Here is a 20,521-nt window from a genome sequence, read left to right on the forward strand (position 1 = left end):
TCGATTTGAAACAAAAATGAGAAGGGGGTGTTTTTCGTGTTTTGTTTTGTTTTTTCCAGTCAGGGCTATCTAAGATATCTTATTTATTACAACTAAGTCTATGTAGCAATATTTCCCCAGGAAAGCTTCCCAGCAAACACATGAGCCTATTTATTTTTGTTAACAGTAGATTGCTACTAGAAGATGTGTATATATACCATACAAGCCCACATTTTGGGATGACTTAAGGATTTCTACAATAGGAGAACCCTGAGTATTATAGAGAAATATGGAAGTTACTTTAGAAAGAAGGAGGAGGGAGGTTTTAAAGTAGGCCCAGGGAGGCCAGGGGGCATAGGTCAGAGGAAGCCAATGAAAGTGTAGGTCAAGGCATTGAACTTAATTTTCATCCTATTTCTTGTTTCTGCCATATCTTGTTCCACTCAAAGGACAAAGACAGAAAATATGCAAGGAGTGACTGTTTGACTTTGATGAACCTAAATTAACCTGGAATAGCAAATCTAGATTAAACAGGAGTGACATTTAGAAGAGATCTGACACAGCAGAAGTGCCAGGACTACTTATGCAGAAGTGATTTCAGGGTAACCCCGCATTGCTGTGAGCCCCAACTCTAGTCCTTCCTATTCCAAGAATCTATTCTACAGGCAGTGCCTGGTGCATAATAAGTGCCCTCTGAGTCTGCCGTTTCTCACCTGCACTGAGGTACTGCCTCCCCGGAAGGTGCTGCCTCTACTCCTTACTTCAAAATCAGTCCTATCTTCTCTCTCTCTTCTTCTCTTACCAAAACTCTTATCAGCTTAAGGTGACTGAAATCTCAGTTAAACTGACACTAAAGTTAAATAAAATTAGCTAAGTGTAAGAGAAAGAGATTTATTAATCCAGAAGCATCTCTAATCAGGGAAATGTTTTCACGAGAATGAAGGAGTTGGGGGTGAGAGAAGATGTCTGGTATTCCTTGCCCACTTTAGGGATCCAGATATATCTCCTAACCAACCACCCTTCCAGCAAAGGAACAAAAATATAAAATAACATAAATGCAACTTGGTAATAGATACATAGTAGGCAAGGTTTTTCTAGGCAAAATGGAAGGACACAAGTAAACCAAGTTTAAAGGTGTATAAACAGCATAATCGGTTAGTATGCAAGCACACACCATGAGCTCCTTAGTTATGGCCAAAGGAAAATGTGACTTAGCACAGGGCAAAGATTGCAAATCTAGTTTCTTATCTCTTACAAAAGCAGGAGTATAACATCAAGAAACTTCAGCTAAGAGGCAAGGATGATTACAATAGTAGAAATTCTATGAATTTGCTCATAATTTTTTCGGACTTAGAATATTAGTCTAATTTTGAAACATGGCTGGAAATGTCTTATTAACTAATTACAGTATTAAAAATTTTTGAATAAAAAAATGCCTATTGACTTAAGGCAGTCCATAGTAGAGGATCTTTGAGTTTTCCTTGGTTTTAATTTAGCAGATTATTAAAATATGCAAATGAAACAAGCAATAATAACTTTTGTTAATTTTGATAGGTGTCTCAAAATTGACATATGTTAAAACTGTAAAAAATATATATATACACGGACAACTTACCAATTACCCACACACCGGTTCCGAATTAAAAGAGGATCAGAATCAGAAACATTTGAGTCTAGGGATATCCACAGGAAAGAGAACACATAGTATAAAATGTTCATACTTTGAAGTATGTTTGAGTAGAGAAAAACACTGAATATCTTTTTGTGACCAATGTGATTATCAAGTAACTGCTGTTCTTGTTTTGGTTTGTGCCTCTGTTTTTAATAGGTGACCAACAAAACTCAAGATCCCTGTCCTGGTTCCTCCTGGGTGGATAAACTTTCTCCAGTGCAGTCCTGAATGGTGTAAGAAGAGGGTCTAGTATTCTGTTTTCTATTTGATTAAAGCAAAGATCACCAGAGTGAAGTGGTCATGGACTGAGTTCAAGAAGAAAATGGTAACACAAGCTCACTTTTTTAGAGACTCTCTTGTCCCCTGCTGAATTTTTAGATGCAGAGGTCCTTTGTCTCAGTGCTTCAAGGAATTGCTAAGCCACTGCAGTATCCTTAGCCAAAAAGTAGCTGATAAAAAGGAATCTCGTTTTGCAAGACTTTTGTACCGAAAGTAAAAGAGGTCGTATAGGCCACAGCATGCTAACAGCAATCCCAGCTGAATTAGGCAACTCACTTCCCTAGTACTGCCTTGCTCAGGATGTGCACCTTCCACAGGAAATCTCTCTACTGTTGTTAGGTTTGTAATCCCAAGATATTCCCTGTCAGATGTGGTAGAACATTTTGTTTCTATATAGGCCCTACCCTCCTCCCCCAAATGACTTCATAAGAACTGAAAGATTTAGGCTCAACATCAGCCCCTATAGTTTAGAGTTTTAGGAGCTGACAAAGAATTATGAAACTATGTAATAGCATACTGCTTGCATTTTACAACTGATGACTGTTTTGGACTTTATGTGGTGACATCTTCTTTTGCCTCAAGAATATAAAGCATTTCTTCGGTGAGCATATACAATATCCTCACGATGAGAAAGAGGTAGTGCCTGGTGTATAGAAAATGTTCAGTAAACATTTAAATAAATAGAACAAATGAAAGACATAAACAAGCTTTGGAAGAATTAAATACGTTGCTCTTTTTGTTTCACAATAAAACAGATCTCTCAAACAAAATATTTTTTTCACAAAGCATCTCCTTGATTAAGGAAATGTTTGTTCAGAAAAAATACGTTTAGTTGTCACACAATTAGACAGACCTGGTCTATTAGCCTGGTCTGTGTTGGGGACACGCCTCCAGGACTGTGTGGTCCAGGCTTCACCATGACATAGGATTTCTAATTTGAACAGAGCTCATTGCTGAGTTGGCCCTCTGAGTTTCTACAATTTTGTATTCCTTAAAGCTCTATTAAAATAGACTTTAAGAATTTCTTTTTCAGTTTGGAAAGGATGGTTTTTGCCCAAAACTCTTTCCTGTTTCATGCCATTGTCCTTTTGTATTAAGTTAAAGGGATTCTTCAAAAATACTAGTCACCTACCCCCAAAATCATTGGAAACACTTGCTTCATGTAACTATCAAGTCTGAGGAGTCAACATAACTCCAGTGCTTGAAAAGAAACATTTCCTTCTTACAACAAGCAATGTTTTACCTTGACTATCTAGATTGTTTTATTAAATTAGCACTTCCTCTTGACCATGCCACAGTCAATAAGACACAGGCAAATTGGTGGATCTCCATAGTTGTTTTGAACAAACCTGGGTTTAGTACTTAGTATGCCTTAGCCCTGTGCTGGATATGATACAGTGTTTTGTTTTGTTTTGTTTTGTTTTTTAAAGCAGAGGGCATAGTGTCAGTCCACAAATACTTCATAACTTAATTTAAGAGCCAAGTTTATTTATGGAGACTGTATAATATGATGGCAATCTTCTGAACTATGCAATGACAATTATAATGATAATCCAAATATAATTTCTGTAAATCATGCATCTCCAGAATTAGACAGTGGAAGACCTAAGCTGCACTCTTTGTCCTGATGGCATTCTGACACTGCAGGGTACTTCCTTGACTTCTGCCCAGCCATAGAGCTTGAGATAGATGGGCCATTTCTGCATAATTGCTTGTGATTTGCATTTTGAAGCATGCTTTAATTTATTATTCCATTTGTGTGTTTGTCAGAAATATTGCTTTCAACCAAGATTAATAGTAATTATTTGTTTTTTTAAGGGGCTGCAGTTTTGCAGTGATATCTGGAATACTCTATGGATCCACATTTGTGCCAATCATTTATATCAAGGACCACAGCAAAAGAAATGATAGTATATATGCAGGGGCAAGCCAGTATGGTAAGAGTAAAAAGTTATTTTACTTTATCAATAAACTTAATACCTGATTTTCTACTTAAGAAAGATAAAGGGATTAAGCAAAACAACAACAAAAACCAACAACAACAACAAAACACCAGACTACAGTATGGTGCTTACCAGAGGGAAAGGGGGGGAATGGTGAGGACAGATAGAACAGGGTAAAGAGGGATAAATGGTGATGGAAGGAGGCTTGACTTGGGGTGGTGAGCACACAGTACAATATTTTTTTTTAATTTCCTTATTGATTAAGGTGTCACATATTTGTCCCACAATACAATATTGAGATGGTGTATTATCCAACTGTACACCTGAAACCTACATAATTTTATTAAGCAATGTCACCCCAATAAATTTAATTAAAAAAGAATGCGATCATAGTAAATACTGGTACATACATTTGATCTTACTTTTTTATTGCAAGTGGTGAATTAGAAAGGCATTAAAGATTAAAAGTAGTAAAGGACTGTGAGTATTTTCATGTGATCTTTAAAATATAAATATAATCAACTTTACTCTGGTCAGCATTCAACTCCTTGGATCTTAACACATGGTTTCCAGCTTTACACTAAGCTTTGGAGATTACTTTCTGTTAGATGATATGTGAGAAAATATGTGTTCTCTTAAAAAAAACAAAAACCTAAAATCCAGTATATAGTACTTTAAAATCAAGTAAAGGTCTAAGTATAAGCTTCCTAAAGGTCACAGTAGAGCCTATTTAATCAGAGGATATTACTTTCTAAGCACAGAGTGGTACATTGAAAGGCCCAACATAATGCTCCCTAATAATCTGCTTCTAGTGATAGAATTAATTTCTTAGGCATAAATTCAACACTGCGTGCAATAGCCTTGTGGAGGCTCAAAAGGAGATGAAAAGGTGTTGGAACATGGCTTACACCCATGAAATGATAAAAGAATGAGATCATGGGTAATAAAGTTCTAAATTGGATGGTACAGAAAAATAATATGGTCGATGTTCAAATAAGGGAGAAGTTTGGAGGACCAAAGTCATGGGGAAAGATTGATGGAAAGGCTAGGATTTTAACTTTAGATGAGCAGATAGACTTAGAATAGGTAACCATAGTTGCTTTGTTCATTTTTATATTCAGCCCCATGAACAGTATTCAAACCTTTAACTTCTCCCTTTTCTTTTAGATTTGATACAAATACTTCTCATATTTTTACTCTTTGCATTTTTAAAGGATAAAAACTATTAAAGATAGAATAACACATAGGATAAATTAAAAGAGAAAGAAAAACAAGAGTGAAAAAATATAATGGAACCAGAAATTAATCTAAAAACTGTACTACACTTGTGCACTTGAGAGAAATGAACCACAAGTCTGGCTCTAAGATTTCTTATAGCCACATGGAAATCAGATCGGTCCCACGATTTGGCGAACACTAGATAAAAACAACTAATTGTTCAGGAGTACAGTTGTCCTTGGTACTGGGACATAATAAACAATGTCCTTGACAATTTCTTTTCATAAACAGTGCAGTCAGTTCTCGGGGATCTTTCTTATGACAGCTCAAATATAGTCTGAAAGGAACACAGCTTATTAAAAAATAATTCTAGGGGGTGGGCATAATTTTTATTTTATTTATTTAACAAACACATAAGTAGTGCATGCTCTGCTAGGCACTGTTCTAAGCACATTACAATGATAACTCATTTGTAGCAATGTTACTGGTTGAATTCCATTATAACAGCATTACTGGTTGAACAGTTAATTATTCTTTTTTTAAAATATATTTTTATTGATTTTAGAGAGGAAGGGAGAGGGATAGAGAGAGAGAGAGACAGAAACATCAGTGATGAAAGAGAAACATCGATCAGCTGCCTCCTGCACAACCCACACTGGGGATCAAGCCCACAACCCCAGGCATGTGCCCTTGACCAGAATCAAACCTGGGTCCCTTCAGTCCCCAGGCCGACGCTCTATCCACTGAGCCAAACCAGCTAGGGCCTGTTAATTATTCTTGTTTTATAATTGAAAAATTAAGACAGAAAAAGATTAGGTAATTTACCCAAGTCTCAAAGTTAGCAAGTATTGGATAGAGGAGTACCACCCAGCGGCCTGTGCTTTTCATTGTTATGATATGCTGCCATTTTTGGTAGTGCATAGGTGGGTGGGCGTGGTGTTCTTATGTGATCCATAAGTAGGACTTAATATTTCTGAAGAATAGACAAACTCTTTGATCTTTAAACTTTCCTCCCTAAATGTGACCATTTATCTTAAGTCAGAATTTTAGTTGAGAGAACCATTGAGACCAATGTGGCCTTCCCAGCCGGGACCTGTAGCACACTCATCTTTATGGCCAAAGTACCATCCTCTTAAACAGTCAGTGGAGTTGGGGTTTCTCAGTCCATCATGTGTCAAATCCCTAGTGTAATTAGGTTTATAATAAGCAATTGAATAAAACTCTCTTTGGGGTAACTTCCTAATATTCTTCTATATAGATGTCATCTGCAACAGCGATACTGGTCTCCAGATTGATCACTAGACCATATGAAGTTAGCAGTCCCCCCAAATTTTCACACACCCCCTCCCACTACAGCCTACTGGAAATTTGCTACAATGACTGCAGCCATTAGAAAAATTAGGTCTAAATACTATTCTTAAAAAGGAGATATTAACATTGTATTCGCATGGTGCTGCTTATTTAGCTTTCCAAAGATGATCACAAAAATGAGCCTTTTAGATTTGATTATAGTAACTAATTTAGTATGTACTATTTTCTGGTTTTAGATATGTTAATTATCCTATATAATAAAAGGCTAATATGCAAATCATCCAAACGACTGGTTGCTATGATGCGCACTGACCACCAGAGGGCAGACGCTCAACGCAGGAGCTGACCCCTGGTGGTCAGTGCACTCCCATGGGAAGCGCCGCTCAGTCAGAAGCTGGGCGCACGGCTGGTGAGCGCAGCAGTGGTGGTGGGAGCCTCTCCCACCTCCGTGGCAGCACTAAGGATGTCCAACTGTCAGACATCCCCCGAGGGCTTCCAGACTGCAAGAGGGTGCAGGCTAGGCTGAGGGACATGCCCCCCAAGTGCACAAATTTCGTGCACCGGGCCTCTAGTAACTCTATATAAAGAGGATGCAGAAAACTAGGGTGATAAAATATAATTAATGGTGCCTTTATGTTTAAGGTTCATTTTGGTGAGTTTGTTTTGTTTTAGAACTCTACACTTGAAATAACTAAAATGATATACTTGAGAGCTTTATAATCTATTTTCAGATTTAGACTATGTTTTTGCACACGCCAGTGGCATCTTTCTTACAAGTACCATCTACTTTCTGGCTTACTGTATAGCCATGAAAAATAATCCTAAACTATATCCTGAAGCAGTCTTGCCAGGTAAGAATATTTACTACAGAAAATCTTCTCACTCCACAAAAATGCCATTCTCTACTCATCTATACATATAAAAGCCTAAGTGACCGGCTGATCAGCCGGTAGCTATGATATGCACTGACCACCAGGGGAAGATGCTCAACACAGGAGCAGAAACCACAAGCATGGAAACACGGAACAGGCTGATGAATCTCAGAGGGAAGGGGATAGGGAGGAAGGCGGAAAGAGATTAACCAAAGATCTTATATGCATACTAGAGAACTGGTGCACAGATTTATACACCAGAGGGGTCCCTTGGCCTGGCCTGTGCCCTCTCACAATCTGGGACTCCTTGGGGGATATCGGAGAGCTGGTTTCAGCCTGATCCCTGCAGGCCAGGCCAAAGAACCCCACCGGTGCACGAATCTGTGCACCGGGCCTCTCGTTTAATATAAATAATCATCTTCTGGAAGTCAAGACATTCTGTGTGTGTGTGTGTGTGTGTATGTGTGTGTGTGTGTGTGTTTTCATTCCCTTATTGCTTTAGCCCAGTTCACCACCAACTATGAAGGATTTATAAGCCATGAAACTGAATGTAAAATGTTAGTCATTATTATAGAACTTAAAATTTGAACAATGCATCTAACATCATTTCCTATGCCAAAACAACTTGACCATCAGACTTTATTATTTCTTCTCTACTATCTAAGGATTCCCATTAAAAGTCAGAGGAGTCCTATGACTTTGATTTTTAAAAGTATCAATGAATAGGAATCTGTAGTCACTTGGAAAAGCAAACATTTTTTTTTCTAAAAAGTAAGGAGAAATTGTTTGAGAGCTCAAAAAGCGTGTTAAATGCACATGCTTTTGGACTTAATCCATTAGGCCTTGATGGTAAAAAATATACATGTATAATTTCTTACTTATGATTTTTCTACAATCAATTTGGAATAAATGTCCACAAGTAAAATTTTATAAATTTTATAGAACAAAATAAAACCGTATGTCAGAGACTCATTTTTTTTTTTTTTTGAGTGCCTGATTGATTTAAGCCCAAGTGTGTTACTATACCACTAGACCAGTGGTCGGCAAACTCATTAGTCAACAAAGCCAAATATCAACAGTACAACGATTGAAATTTATTTTGAGAGCCCAATTTTTTAAACTTAAACTTCTTCTAACATCACTTCTTCAAAATAGACTTGCCCAGGCCGTGGTATTTTGTGGAAGAGCCACACTCAAGGGGCCAAAGAGCCACATGTGGCTTGCAAACCGCAGTTTGCCAACCACGGCACTAGACCATAAAAATGGTAGAAGGCTTAGTTAAATTATCATGAAATTTTTAGCTGGTGTTTTCATATAAATTCTAAGTTTTTTTCCCTTAGCTACAAGCAACATTCAGAATTTCACATATTGTTATGTTCATGGTTTAGAGTGAATGGTGATTGCAGAGCATGTTCAGATCCAATACCCAATCTTTACTCAGTTACTACTTTGGGTACTTTATGTCATGTCAGTAAGTTGAGAGGATTGATAATGATACCCACAGCAGTCAAGAGCAATCAGTTGGTTTCCAAAATGATCATAAAGCATAGCTCAAAAATCCAAGTTGGCCAACAGTGTGTATAGGAATGCATTGGTATGTGTACTTTAATATTCCTGCTAACTCTAGAGCATGAATTTTTCAGGAGGGGAACGTGTCTTGTAAATGTGTGATGTTCGGGTGTGTTTCAGGATTTCTGTTAGGAATACTGTGGGCAACAGCCACCTGCTGCTGGTTCATCACTAATCACTCTCTCAGCACTGTGGTCAGTTTTCCCATAGTCACTGCTGTGAGTAGCTAAACTGTTTCTCCACATTTTTGTTTTTCAAATGTAAATCTAATTTTTCTGAAGTATTCTTAGTGAATCACTAAGACTGTTATGAAGTTTGATTTTTTTAGGTGGACAATTCGTATAATAGAGATTCATGTAGATTAGGGGTGGGGAACATTTTTTCTGCCAGGGCCATTTGGATATTTATAATATCATTTAAGGAGCCAAACAAAATTATCAATTTAAAAATTAGCCTGCTATATTTGGTCAAACATTTAATTAACCCACCCCTAATGCCTTGACAGGGCCAAACCAAACAATTTTCCGGGCCCCACCCCTGATGTAGATAAACTGATAACGAGTCTATCTCATGTCCGTGATTGCTAGGGGAACATTGGGTAACTTCACTTTAGCAGATTTGTTCATTTTTTTTATATCTTTGCAGTGTTTGTCGGGTCATTTTACCTACTGTCATTTTGGATACATTATAACTTGCTATTTATAACAATATCCTCCTCTATATAACAGCTTATAAATGTAAAAATGCTTTGGTATTATCACACGTGAATCACATGACAACTTTGTGAAACAGAAAGCATTTCCTACTCCTCTTCATATGGAACTTCAATATTTTTAAGGAAGGCTTTCAGAAAGCGCTAAAGCAAAGTACTGTGTCTGGATAATGCCATTCATCATGGCATACATAATGCAATTTGCTTCATCTGACTTTTTTTAGGTGCCAATTATGTAGACTACAGGTAGGTAACAGAAAAACAAAAATACTTCCTTTGACATAGAAAGGACAAGTATAAATAAGATTGTCCCCATTTTGAAGATAAGAAAATTGAGGCAACCACTCAGCATTGTTGGAGTGAGAAAACAAGTGGAAATCTCAAGGCTTCTCCATTCAGAGTTTCCAGTACACAGTGCTACTTTATGCCATCAGCATAGAATCTAATTTAGAGTTTGTTTTGGGTTCATTATGGTAATAGGACTGACATATATTCACACAGCAGCCCCTGCTTTTAAATCATCATCATAAAATTTTCCTGAAACATTTCATCAGCACACCTGGGCAAACCTAGAAAACTAATTTTTAAAAACATATTGTCTAATCTAAAACACATTGCATTAAAGTTTGAAACATCCTTAAATTTTAATATAAATTCTGGATTTTAAACAGTATATTTTTGACAATTCTATTATGTTCACAAAACAGTTAGCTTTAAAGTGCAACTAAATTCAAACAAATTAGTCTTTTCTTTTAATTTAAAGAACCCACATTGTGACATTCATAATCTTTGCTGAGGGAAAATGTTATCGAAATCGAATATGTTATAAGGAATTTTTTTAGGTTTAAGTCTTCATATTAGAATGGCAAAGAACCCAAAGTCTTTCCACAAAGGGGTTTGTTTCTCATCATATCAAGGATATTTAATGTTATATAATATGGGAAAATATAATGGGCAAGTAAATTTGCATGGAAAAGTATACAGTATGATATTCTCCTTGACTAGAGATATAAATATTATATTCTTGAACAAATGTGGGTTCTCTAAAAAGTACTGGAAGCAATTTCATATAAAAGATACAGATACACCCTGGCCGGTTTGCTAAGTGGTTAGAGCATCGGCCCTTGGACTGAAGGTTCTCAGGTTTGATTCCAGGTCAAGGACACATACCTGGGTTGCAGGCTCACTTGATCCCTGGCCCTGGATGCGTGGGAGGTAACTAATCAGTGTGTCTCTCTCTCATATCGATCTCTCTCTCTCCCTCTCCTCACCTTCCCTCCACTCTCTCTAAAAAAAAAAACAATGGAAAAAAAAATCTTTGGGTGGGGATAATAAAAACAAAACAAAAACAACACATAGATACAATCAAGCCACACAAGACAAATAGAAATACAAACACAAATCGAATATCAAAACTATAATAAAAATGAGAAATGAAGCAAGTAGCACAAAAGGTAAATATTTATGCAACTAAAAATTAAGTTTTGCTTTGCACGTGTAAAAGTGGGTAATATAATGAGGTAGCTAATTATTTTTAACTGATAACATTTTCTCAGAAAAGACAACTTATCTTCTAGCATTACCTTTTAAACAGAATTTATCATATGGGGCCTTTTGCAAGGAACATTAAACAACGTTGAGTAATATTCTTTACAAAAGAATATTTCGAAAGAGAGATGGTTTTCCAAACACTGTTTCTTGTATTAAATTATGGTGAAGATGTACAGCGGACCATTAAAGCCTAGGTCAGAGGAAATGAATTGCTGAGGTAGATGGAGTGTGGGCAGAGGGGCCAGTGGGAGTGGTCATGTTAGCTTCGGAGACTTGCCAGCCAAAGGGATTATTCTTGAACCACTGATCCAAGCACAGGCATCCCACCCAGTGGGCATAGCTTCCTGTGGTGCTTGAGGACTACTCCCTGGAAGGACAGTGTTGCTGGGGGACAAAGGAACAGGTCCCATTGCCACGAGGTTCTCGCTTGATTTGACTTTTGTTGCTCTATTTAAGACAACCTTATCCACATGCAGAAAAGATTCAGTCCCTACCCTCAAGGATCTCACACTCTTTTTAATTTTTATTTGCTTAGCAGAATAGATTTTTTTTTTACTTTAACTTTTTCTAATGGAAAATTTCAAATATACCCATCACCCAGTGTTAATAATTATAAATATGGTCATTCTTATTTTATCAAAAAAGTACATTTTTTGCCCTGGCCGGTTTGGCTCAGTGGATAGAGTGTCGGCCTGCGAACTGAAAGGTCACAGGTTCAATTCCGGTCAAGGGCACATGCCGGGTTGTGGGCTCCATCCCCAGTGGGGGGCTTGCGGGAGGCAGCCGATCAATGATTCTCTCTCATCATTGATGTTTCTATCTCTCTCTTCCTCTTCCTTCCTCTCTGAAATCAATAAAAATATATATTTTTTAAAAAGTACATTTTTTAATCCCAGCAGTTCTGTTTTTCCAGGTACAGATATTTCCATTGTGATGTATCGATTGGAGAGTAGACTATGAGTTCCTTGAAAGTGTATCTGCATTGCTTATTGGCAAATAACATTCAATTAAAAAAGCAAGAAGGAGGAGGAGGAGGAGGAGGAGGAGGAGGAGGAGGAGGAGGAGGAGGAGGAGGAGGAGGGAAGAAAGAAAGAATGGAAGGGAGGGAGGGAGGGAGGGAGGGAGGGAGGGAGGGAGGGAGGGAACAAAACCAAACCCATATAGCCCGACATAGCCCAAGAAAGAGCTTATTATCTCTGCTCCATGCCTTCCCCCTGAGCCTAAAAGTTTATTCAGAGAGTTGAGCTTCTCAAGATGGCTCAAGCTCACCTTGTTTTGAAAGACTGATTTACAAATATATTTTGTATAAATGCATAAAAGGAAAATATACAACCCAACTGCCAAAGCAGTTGTGTGTCTTATCTAGGAATGCCCTTCCTATTTAGCTCTCCTTTGCCTGAATCAAAGCATCTGTACACACTATGACTTATACTTGCATTTAGCAAAGCACTTCTTCCTACAATCGCATTACTCGTCACAATAACCTTTAGGCACTAAGCAAATATTTAGAAAATCATCAGCCAAAAAGTCTCAAAGGTCAATGATACCTTTTGGTATTATCTTCCACCATGTACTCTGAAGGGAAATTCATTTCCTGATTAAAGAGGATAAAATACTTAAGCAAATAGCAAGATAACATTAATGTTATATCCTTATTCTATTGTCCAAAGTCAGTATAGAATTGCCTAAAGGACCCAGATGTGTCTTGTTTGGTTTGGGTTTTGAGGTTTAGGACCTTACGTCATTGATAACAGACAGTTCCTTTGACCTATTTCTCTGGCTCTTTTGATGTTGGTTTTTCCAGATGCTGACAGAGAGTAATGTATTTTTATTACTTCTCTTACATGCCAGAGTGGAGTCAGACTTTGTTGACCCAGCCATGTGGACAGTTGGAGTAGTGGGGGAGGGAAAACATGTTGGAATTGTTTATTTGAAACTTCCAGAGTTTGTGCAGGCTTAAAACGGAATCATAAAAATGTTAACACAATATACCTTCTCCACAAAAACCATGTTTAATTCAAATTCCTATTTTTTCCCTTTTCAAGTAAAAATAATAATAATACCCTTTAATATATCAAGTTTTCAAACTGTACAATAATCCCTTTCCCCCATCTCCTCTCTTCTCATATCCTTTATATTATTTTATTCCTATGTTTATTTCCCGTTCATGAACCCATTATTTATTTTTTCTTACATGGTTTTTCTCTCTTCTCATAATATTATGTTTAGCATTTATTAGACATAGTTGATTACTGTGAAGTAGTATTAGTTTTTAAATATTTTTTAAATACATGCTGCTTCCATATGCATGTTATTTATCCAAAAGCACATACTAGTTTCTTCAGTTACGAGTTTATCTCATGTCATAGAAAGTTATAAATTTCTTCATTTTTCCTATTAATCCTACTTCTAGTACCATAAGGAACTAGTTCACTAGAAAAAAAATAAACTACTTGCTTATTAAAATACTAGAGGCCCAGAGCACGAATTCGTGCATGGGTGGGGTCTCTTGGCCTGGCCGGTGATCAAGGCCTATTGGGGGGGGGGGGGGTCAGCCAGCTGGGGGAAGGGAACCCGGAAGGTTGGTCATCCAGGGGGAGGGCCACAAGAGGTTGGCTGTGGGAGCGCACTGACCACCAGGGGGCAGCTCCTGCATTGAGCATCTGCCCACTGGTGGTCAGTGTGCATCATAGTGACTGGTCAGCTGGTCATTCCAGTCATTCGGTCATAACCGTCCTTTAGGCTTTTATATATATAGATTTTATTATAAATAGATCACATTGAAGAAAAGCATTCTATGGCACAAAATATTATAGCACAGTGATGGCGAACCTCTGACACGCGTGTCAGTGCCATTTCTGATGACACGCGGCCGCTGAGGCGGCCGCATGCCAAGGATGAAACATTTATGTTATTTAAACTATAAATATCGCGAAATAATGTTTTTTCCTCAAAGGGACACACTACCCGAGTTATGCTCAGTTTTTTGGCGAAGTTTGAAACATCAAGCTCAAAAGGTTGCCCATCACTGTTATAGCATCATCAAAATAATAAAAATAAAAACCATAAAGAAAAAAATAAAATAAATCAATGCCCAGCCAGTGTTGCCCAGTGGCTGAGCATTCACCTATGAACCAGAAGGTCACGGTTGGATTCCAGTCAGAGCACATGCTGGGGTTGTGGGCTCGATCCCTAGTAGAGAGTCTGCAGGAGGCAGCTGATCAATGATTCTCTCTCATCATTGGTGTTTCTATCTCTCTCTCCCGTTCCCTTTCTCTCTGAAATCAATATATATATATATATATATATATATATATATATATATATATACACACACACACACACACACACACACATATATGTATATATATATATATCTGTCTTCATTTTTACCTAATGCTACTTAGTTTAACTTAATGATGAGTTGGGATTGATATTATTTCCCTGTCAATATTGTTACATTGCTTTTACAATAGAAAGTTATTTGATTATCAAGTGTCAAGTCAGCTCTCCAATTTACTGTATTTACATAGAGTATAGTCACAGGAAAATAACCAATTTAATTAAAGTTCATTTTTCTTAAGGGTCCAGGATTTGTAGTTGCAATGTGCGGTGTCTTCATGTTTAAAGAAATATAGGTATGTACAAGAAAACAGGGGTAGATCCATGTATAAAGGGTATATAATACTATATTTATGTCATTTTCTGAAAACTGCATTTAACTACTAAACCCAGTGCAGAAAACACATGAATTGAGTTGACAGGTCAGATGTTCAAAATCTGTTCTCATCCCTAACTACCAAAGAAAATAATAAAAACACGAAAATCAGTATAAAATATGTTTCTCTCCACCCCAACCCCCAGTAGAAAAATGCTTTGGTTGATTTTAGACTTCTGAAAGAGATTTGGTTAAACAATCCAATAAAATAGGATAGAGGGAAATTTTATTTTGTGTAAAATATGGTTGATTAACAAAGAAAGGATTCCTTTTATCCCAAAGATTAAACTATCCCCAAGGCACATGGATTTTGGCAATAGATATCCATGTGGGTCCTCCTGCCTTCCAAAGGTCTCCACATAAAAACAGCAACTTTAGCCCTGGCCGGTTTTCCTCAGTAGTTACAGCGTCAGCCCGCAGACCAAAGGGACACAGGTTCGATTACTGGCCCAGGGCATGTACCTCGGTGGCAGGTTTGTCCCTGGCCCTGGTCGGGGTGCATGCAGAAGGCAACCAATCAATGTGTGTGTCTCTTTCCTCCCCTCCTCTCCCTTTCCCTCCCTCTAAAGAATCAGTGGAAAAAATATTCTCAGGTGAGGATTAAAAAATTAAATAAATAAAACCAGCAATTTTACAGGAAAACAGTATGGTGACAAGTGACCACTACCTCTTCCCTCTCAAGTGTAATTGATGGTGATCCAGACACTCTCGTAAGGCAGCGTAGACATCATAGCTTCTGTCTTCATATGCAGCCATAATAGCAGGTAATTCCTGCGTCTAAGAAGATCTGATGCTGCTAATCTCTGAGGACCATGAATCGAACTGTGTCCCTGGCTAATCCTTAAAGTGATTCTTTGATTTTAGATTTAAGAAATCATTTCATTCATTCTAAATGAAATGTTTTTATTTAGGAAGCCATAATTTGATAATATGAGTAAAATTCTCAGATGAAATACACATGTTTAGAAGATATTTGGACCATGAGCTTAGTGTGTGTTTTTTTAAATACACAAGACAACTGAAAACATTTGTAGATTCATAAGTTACTTTTATGCACGTGTTTCTCATTTATTTTAGTTAGAATTGCTTTCCACAAAAATAATTCTATGCCTGTAACACGCTATAAATCTCTGCAAATATTTCATCTGCCTCACAAAGGATGGTTTCCACTTAAGAATTATTATTCAGTGTAGCATGCTGAAGCCTCAGAAAATCACGAGTTAGTGACCAGAACTTATTTGCAGTTAAGGTATAAAGAAACACAAACTAAGAATAGATTTATTTTAAGCTTTTGAAAATTATTTTGCTCAATACTACACTAATAATGATACTGAATTTAAAATATTTTTCTAGATATAAGAACTCCCTTGAGAGAATCTCTAACCATTAAGCCTCGTGTTAATTCCTCAGAGTCCACTGAAAGATACTAAAAGGCAGTCAAAGAGGGTTTTCCAAAAATATCAGCTGAAAATCTTCTGATCCAATAAGACCATTGAGTAAGGTGCTGAAATATAGTATAAATGTAAAATAAATATCGTCCCAATATGCCACTAATTATCAATTAAAAAGTATAAAATAAATGCTATTAATAACTACAAAGATTATTAAAATATTTTTAAAAATCAACAAGAAGTATGCTAGATTTCTAAAATCTTTTACTTTACTGCAAAAGGACATAAAAGAAAATCAGAAGAAATGGGGAGACTCACCGTATTCTTGATGGGACAACTCACTATGGTTCCTAGGCAGTTCTTTCCAGTAACATTCATTGAGATCCCTATAAAATCCCAGCGGAATCCTTTCTGGAATTTGAGAGTGAGTGTTGAAGTTTAGCCAAGTGTGTATATGAAAATAAAGAGAGGGAGGGCCAAGCTGAAAGCAAAGAGTGAGTTTTGTTGACCTTCCTAGAGTTAAAAAATCTTACGAATCTGTCTACAAACAAAGCTTAAAGGGTGTCCAGTGATACTTATCATTCACTGCAGATGCCTACCTGCCTCTTGACAATTGAGTTAAAGGAGTTTCAAATACTTTACATGCCAGCGAGTTTAACTTATCAACTAAACACTGAGCCCAAAATCCTATCAGAATTTTAAAAAATTATTTCTTCTTAGAAACACCACAAAATCCTAGAGTGAAACAAAAGCAAAACATTTATCTTTCTGACTTTTAGGTCCTATCAGTTATGTCTTGAATCAGTGCTTGAAGACATATTTTAAAGTCTACAAGTTACAGCAGTAAGAACTTAACAGACACAAGCACTTTTTGTGTGAAAGAATTTAATGATTTTATTTCGTTTTAATGCCATCCGCGCTCCATTTGGAGGTTGTGCACTTCTAATGTCCTTTTATATCTGATATCTGTTCCTCTTTGGGAAGCCTGTTGTATAATTTTATATTTAGCTATTTTAAATTAAATATTCACTATATCTTTAGCAACACACCTTTTTTAGCCAATGTGATACCAATGATTATCGCCACAACAATTTATAGGTCAGTAGCTACCCCCAGATAAAGGATGAGAGGATGTATTTTTAAAATCTCAATAGCTGTTTCAAAAGTCCAAGTTCCAAACTTTTTGCTTTGGGGAGAGTGTTAGTGTGATCTTTCTATGAGCTAACATTTACCTTTGACCAAGGAAAACTATGACCCAAATATAATCAGGTTGTTTTTTTCTCTCCCTCTTAGGAGACTAGGCAGTTTAGACAGATTCTTAAACTTAAAGGGGAAAAATATTTTATTCCCTGAGAGCATTATTCTTTTGTCTACAGAGACAATAAAATAGAGAGCTTACCAAAATATTCACATAATTACTTGTAAAATGTTAATTGAGGCTCCATATTTTTTTTTCTTATTTCAGTAATCACATTGTCTAATTTAAAGTAAATTTAGCAATCATTTGAGTGTATTCATTTTTTGAACAAATATTTATTGAGTAAAGATGTCAGGGAAACTTAATGCCTTAATGCAAAGTGTGTGTGTGTGTGTGTGTGTGTGTGTGTGTGTGTGTGTGTATGTGTGCGCGCGCGCGCGCGCGTGCATGCACGCTGCTCTGTACTTGGCAAGGCTTTGTGTTGCTGTCTTGCACTTGAAGAGCTTGTATTACAGTGACTTATGATGGTGCTGATGCTCACAGTGAATCAGACAGTACAGCTGGCTCCCACCCAATTTACAAAGACCTCTTTCTGGTAATCAAACAGACAAATTAATCCACTCTAATCCAATTCTCTATTAAGTTGTAAAAAAAAGGAATATGCATTGTATTGTGTTTGGGCTATGTATTAATTGGCATAAATCTTGATAAGAGCTAAAAATAGAATTATATGGTTTGACTTTCAGGAGATCTCAATGTAATTTTAGACCATATATCTAAAATTAGAGAGGCACTAATCCTGTTTTACTTTGTGATATTCAAACGTTCCCTTAGGATAATGGGAACTATATTTAAAGAGGGATATAGACAACCTGGCAATCAATCATTCAGAGGGAAACTGCCAGGATAGAGAGGGAGCTGGACACTATTGCATATGAGAAAATGGTCAAAGGAACTAAAATATTGACCAGGAAAGCAGATGCTTCAGGAATATAAGAGATTTATTTTTCAATGTTTGAGAGTTTTTTCTTGTGGGGAAGAGATAGGACTTGCAGGAAACAAAATATTTCTAGTTAACACAGGAAGATATTCTTTGTTAATATAAACATAGACTGTCTACATTGGAAGGTGAGTCTCAGTGTTTCCCATCTCTGTGACCAGTGCACCCATATATAGCTGGACAAGCCAGACTTAGTCTGTTTCTTCCTAACCCTTTAGATTGTTCTCCGTCTATTTATCTGAACTTTATCATCTCTCCCCAGGAGGACTGTAGTCACCTCCTTATTGGTCTCCTTCCATCTATCTTATTGGCCCCCTCCAATCTGTTCACCATTGTAAAAAAAAGTGTGGGCTTTATCAAATGCAAATCCTGTCTTTTCACCACATCTAGCTGTGTCTGCTCCTTTAATATGTTTCCATTGCTCAGAAAAATAAAACTCAAAAGCATGACGTGACCTATTAGGTCCCTGTATGATCAGGCCCACAGCCTTCCAACCTCACCTTGCCTCTACCTAACGCTCATCGCTCTAGTCACACTGACCTTTCAGCACCTGGCAAGTATCATGCTTTCTCTTACAACAGAGCTTTACACGTAAAGCTCTAAATTTCTACCTAGAATTTCAACCTGCTACCGTCTTTCCCAGCCCAGTTCATTGATCTTATGGGTTTTCAAGGGAATCTGGATGATTACTTAGAGAAATTTAAAAACAAACAAACAAACAAACAAACAAACAAAAAAACCAACATGTAGGTGGCTAAGGAAGATGGTTATAAGGTCCTAGTAGTCTTAAGAATCTGTGTGTTTTTGTGTGTTTGATTCAGGTGTTCTTAATTACAGTCATTCTTCTTTATTATTCAGGGTCAACAAAACTACCTATTAATGATATTTGCATTTTGCATCATCTTGACTGGAGCATTGTGCACTGCTTTTTCTTAAATCTAGCAACCACATGACCAGCAGGTGGCAGCAGTGATTAAGAGAAGGCCTCTCCTGGACACTTGACAGATTATGCTGAGAACAGAGATTATACCGCAAATGGATCTCAACTCATCCTGGAGTGGGTAAATGATTTTTTTTTTTTCATAAATGTGAGAATGAAGGAAAACATTCGCAGTCAAGTATAAAAATGAAAAATTTTCTGATGAACTATTTGTGAAGGTATGACTTTAGGGGGTGACTAAAATATCTACATTCTTACAGCATTACATCTAAGGGTGCTCTTTATTCTTTTTAGTGCTTTTAAAAATTTCAAAACAAACATGCACACACAAATGAAAAAGACAAAGTTGGGAAATTTTCCAACTCAAGAGTTTCCTCTCCTACAAATAGAAGCCAGAAACTCACTCTCCTAGCCGTCCTTGTGGTAGGATGTGCTGCTCCTGACGGTGTAGCCTCCAAGCCCAATATTGTGGTCCTGCTGGAGATTCTGTGAGCTACCTAATCAAGTTGTATAACAAACTTAGCCTCATTAAAAAAAAAAACCTCAGAAATATATTTATAGCCTATTTTAATCAACTTTAATGAAATGTAATTTATATCCAATGGAATGCTCCCATTTTAAGTGTACAGTGCTCTGAGCTCCAGCAAATGCTCACGCATGTGAACACCACTACAATCTAGATACAGAACATTTCCAGCAACCCCAAATATTCCCTTATGCCCCCTTGTATTTAACCCCCAAGATCAGGCCACCGATGATCTGTTTTCTGCCTTTCTAGATTACGTTGGTCTATTCTAAAGTTTAAGGTACAAGGAATAACATCAGTATGTACCCTTTTGTGTTTGATTTCTTTCATCTTATAGCCATTTTTATACTTTTTTTTACTGTGCACAGATTATGTGTTGTACAATTGGGCACCTGAAACCTGTATAAATTTGTTAACCAGTATCACCCTGATAAATTTAATAAAAAGGAAAAAAAAACATTTTTACTGATCTGAAACAATTATAATTCTCAATTATTTTTGCTAGTGTATATTCAAAATAACAACTAAAGCAAAAATAACTAACATTTGGAATCATTATATTTCAGTGTGTGATGTGTCATGTTCCAGGAACTCACTGTTTTAAATTAATAGTGTAGTTAATAATTCTTAGCTGCCCTTTGA

General features: G+C 36.9%; 1 protein-coding gene across 1 annotated transcript in view; it reads left to right on the top strand.

Moving 5' to 3' along the window:
• Window positions 1-19,349, top strand: part of TMEM144 (transmembrane protein 144) — a gene marked incomplete at both ends in the record, with an annotated part of 31,048 nt that extends 11,699 nt beyond the window's left edge. The window contains 7 exon segments of the mRNA XM_079770655.1: window positions 1,808-1,876; window positions 1,880-1,884; window positions 3,749-3,867; window positions 7,134-7,253; window positions 8,964-9,061; window positions 14,691-14,741; window positions 19,272-19,349. Of these exon segments, the coding sequence (XP_079626781.1) occupies window positions 1,808-1,876; window positions 1,880-1,884; window positions 3,749-3,867; window positions 7,134-7,253; window positions 8,964-9,061; window positions 14,691-14,741; window positions 19,272-19,349 (540 nt within the window).
• Window positions 19,350-20,521: the final 1,172 nt, after the last annotated feature.

The sequence above is a fragment of the Cnephaeus nilssonii genome, assembly GCF_951640355.1.
Source record: "Cnephaeus nilssonii genome assembly, chromosome: 5".
NCBI classification, from domain to species: Eukaryota; Metazoa; Chordata; class Mammalia; order Chiroptera; family Vespertilionidae; genus Cnephaeus; species Cnephaeus nilssonii.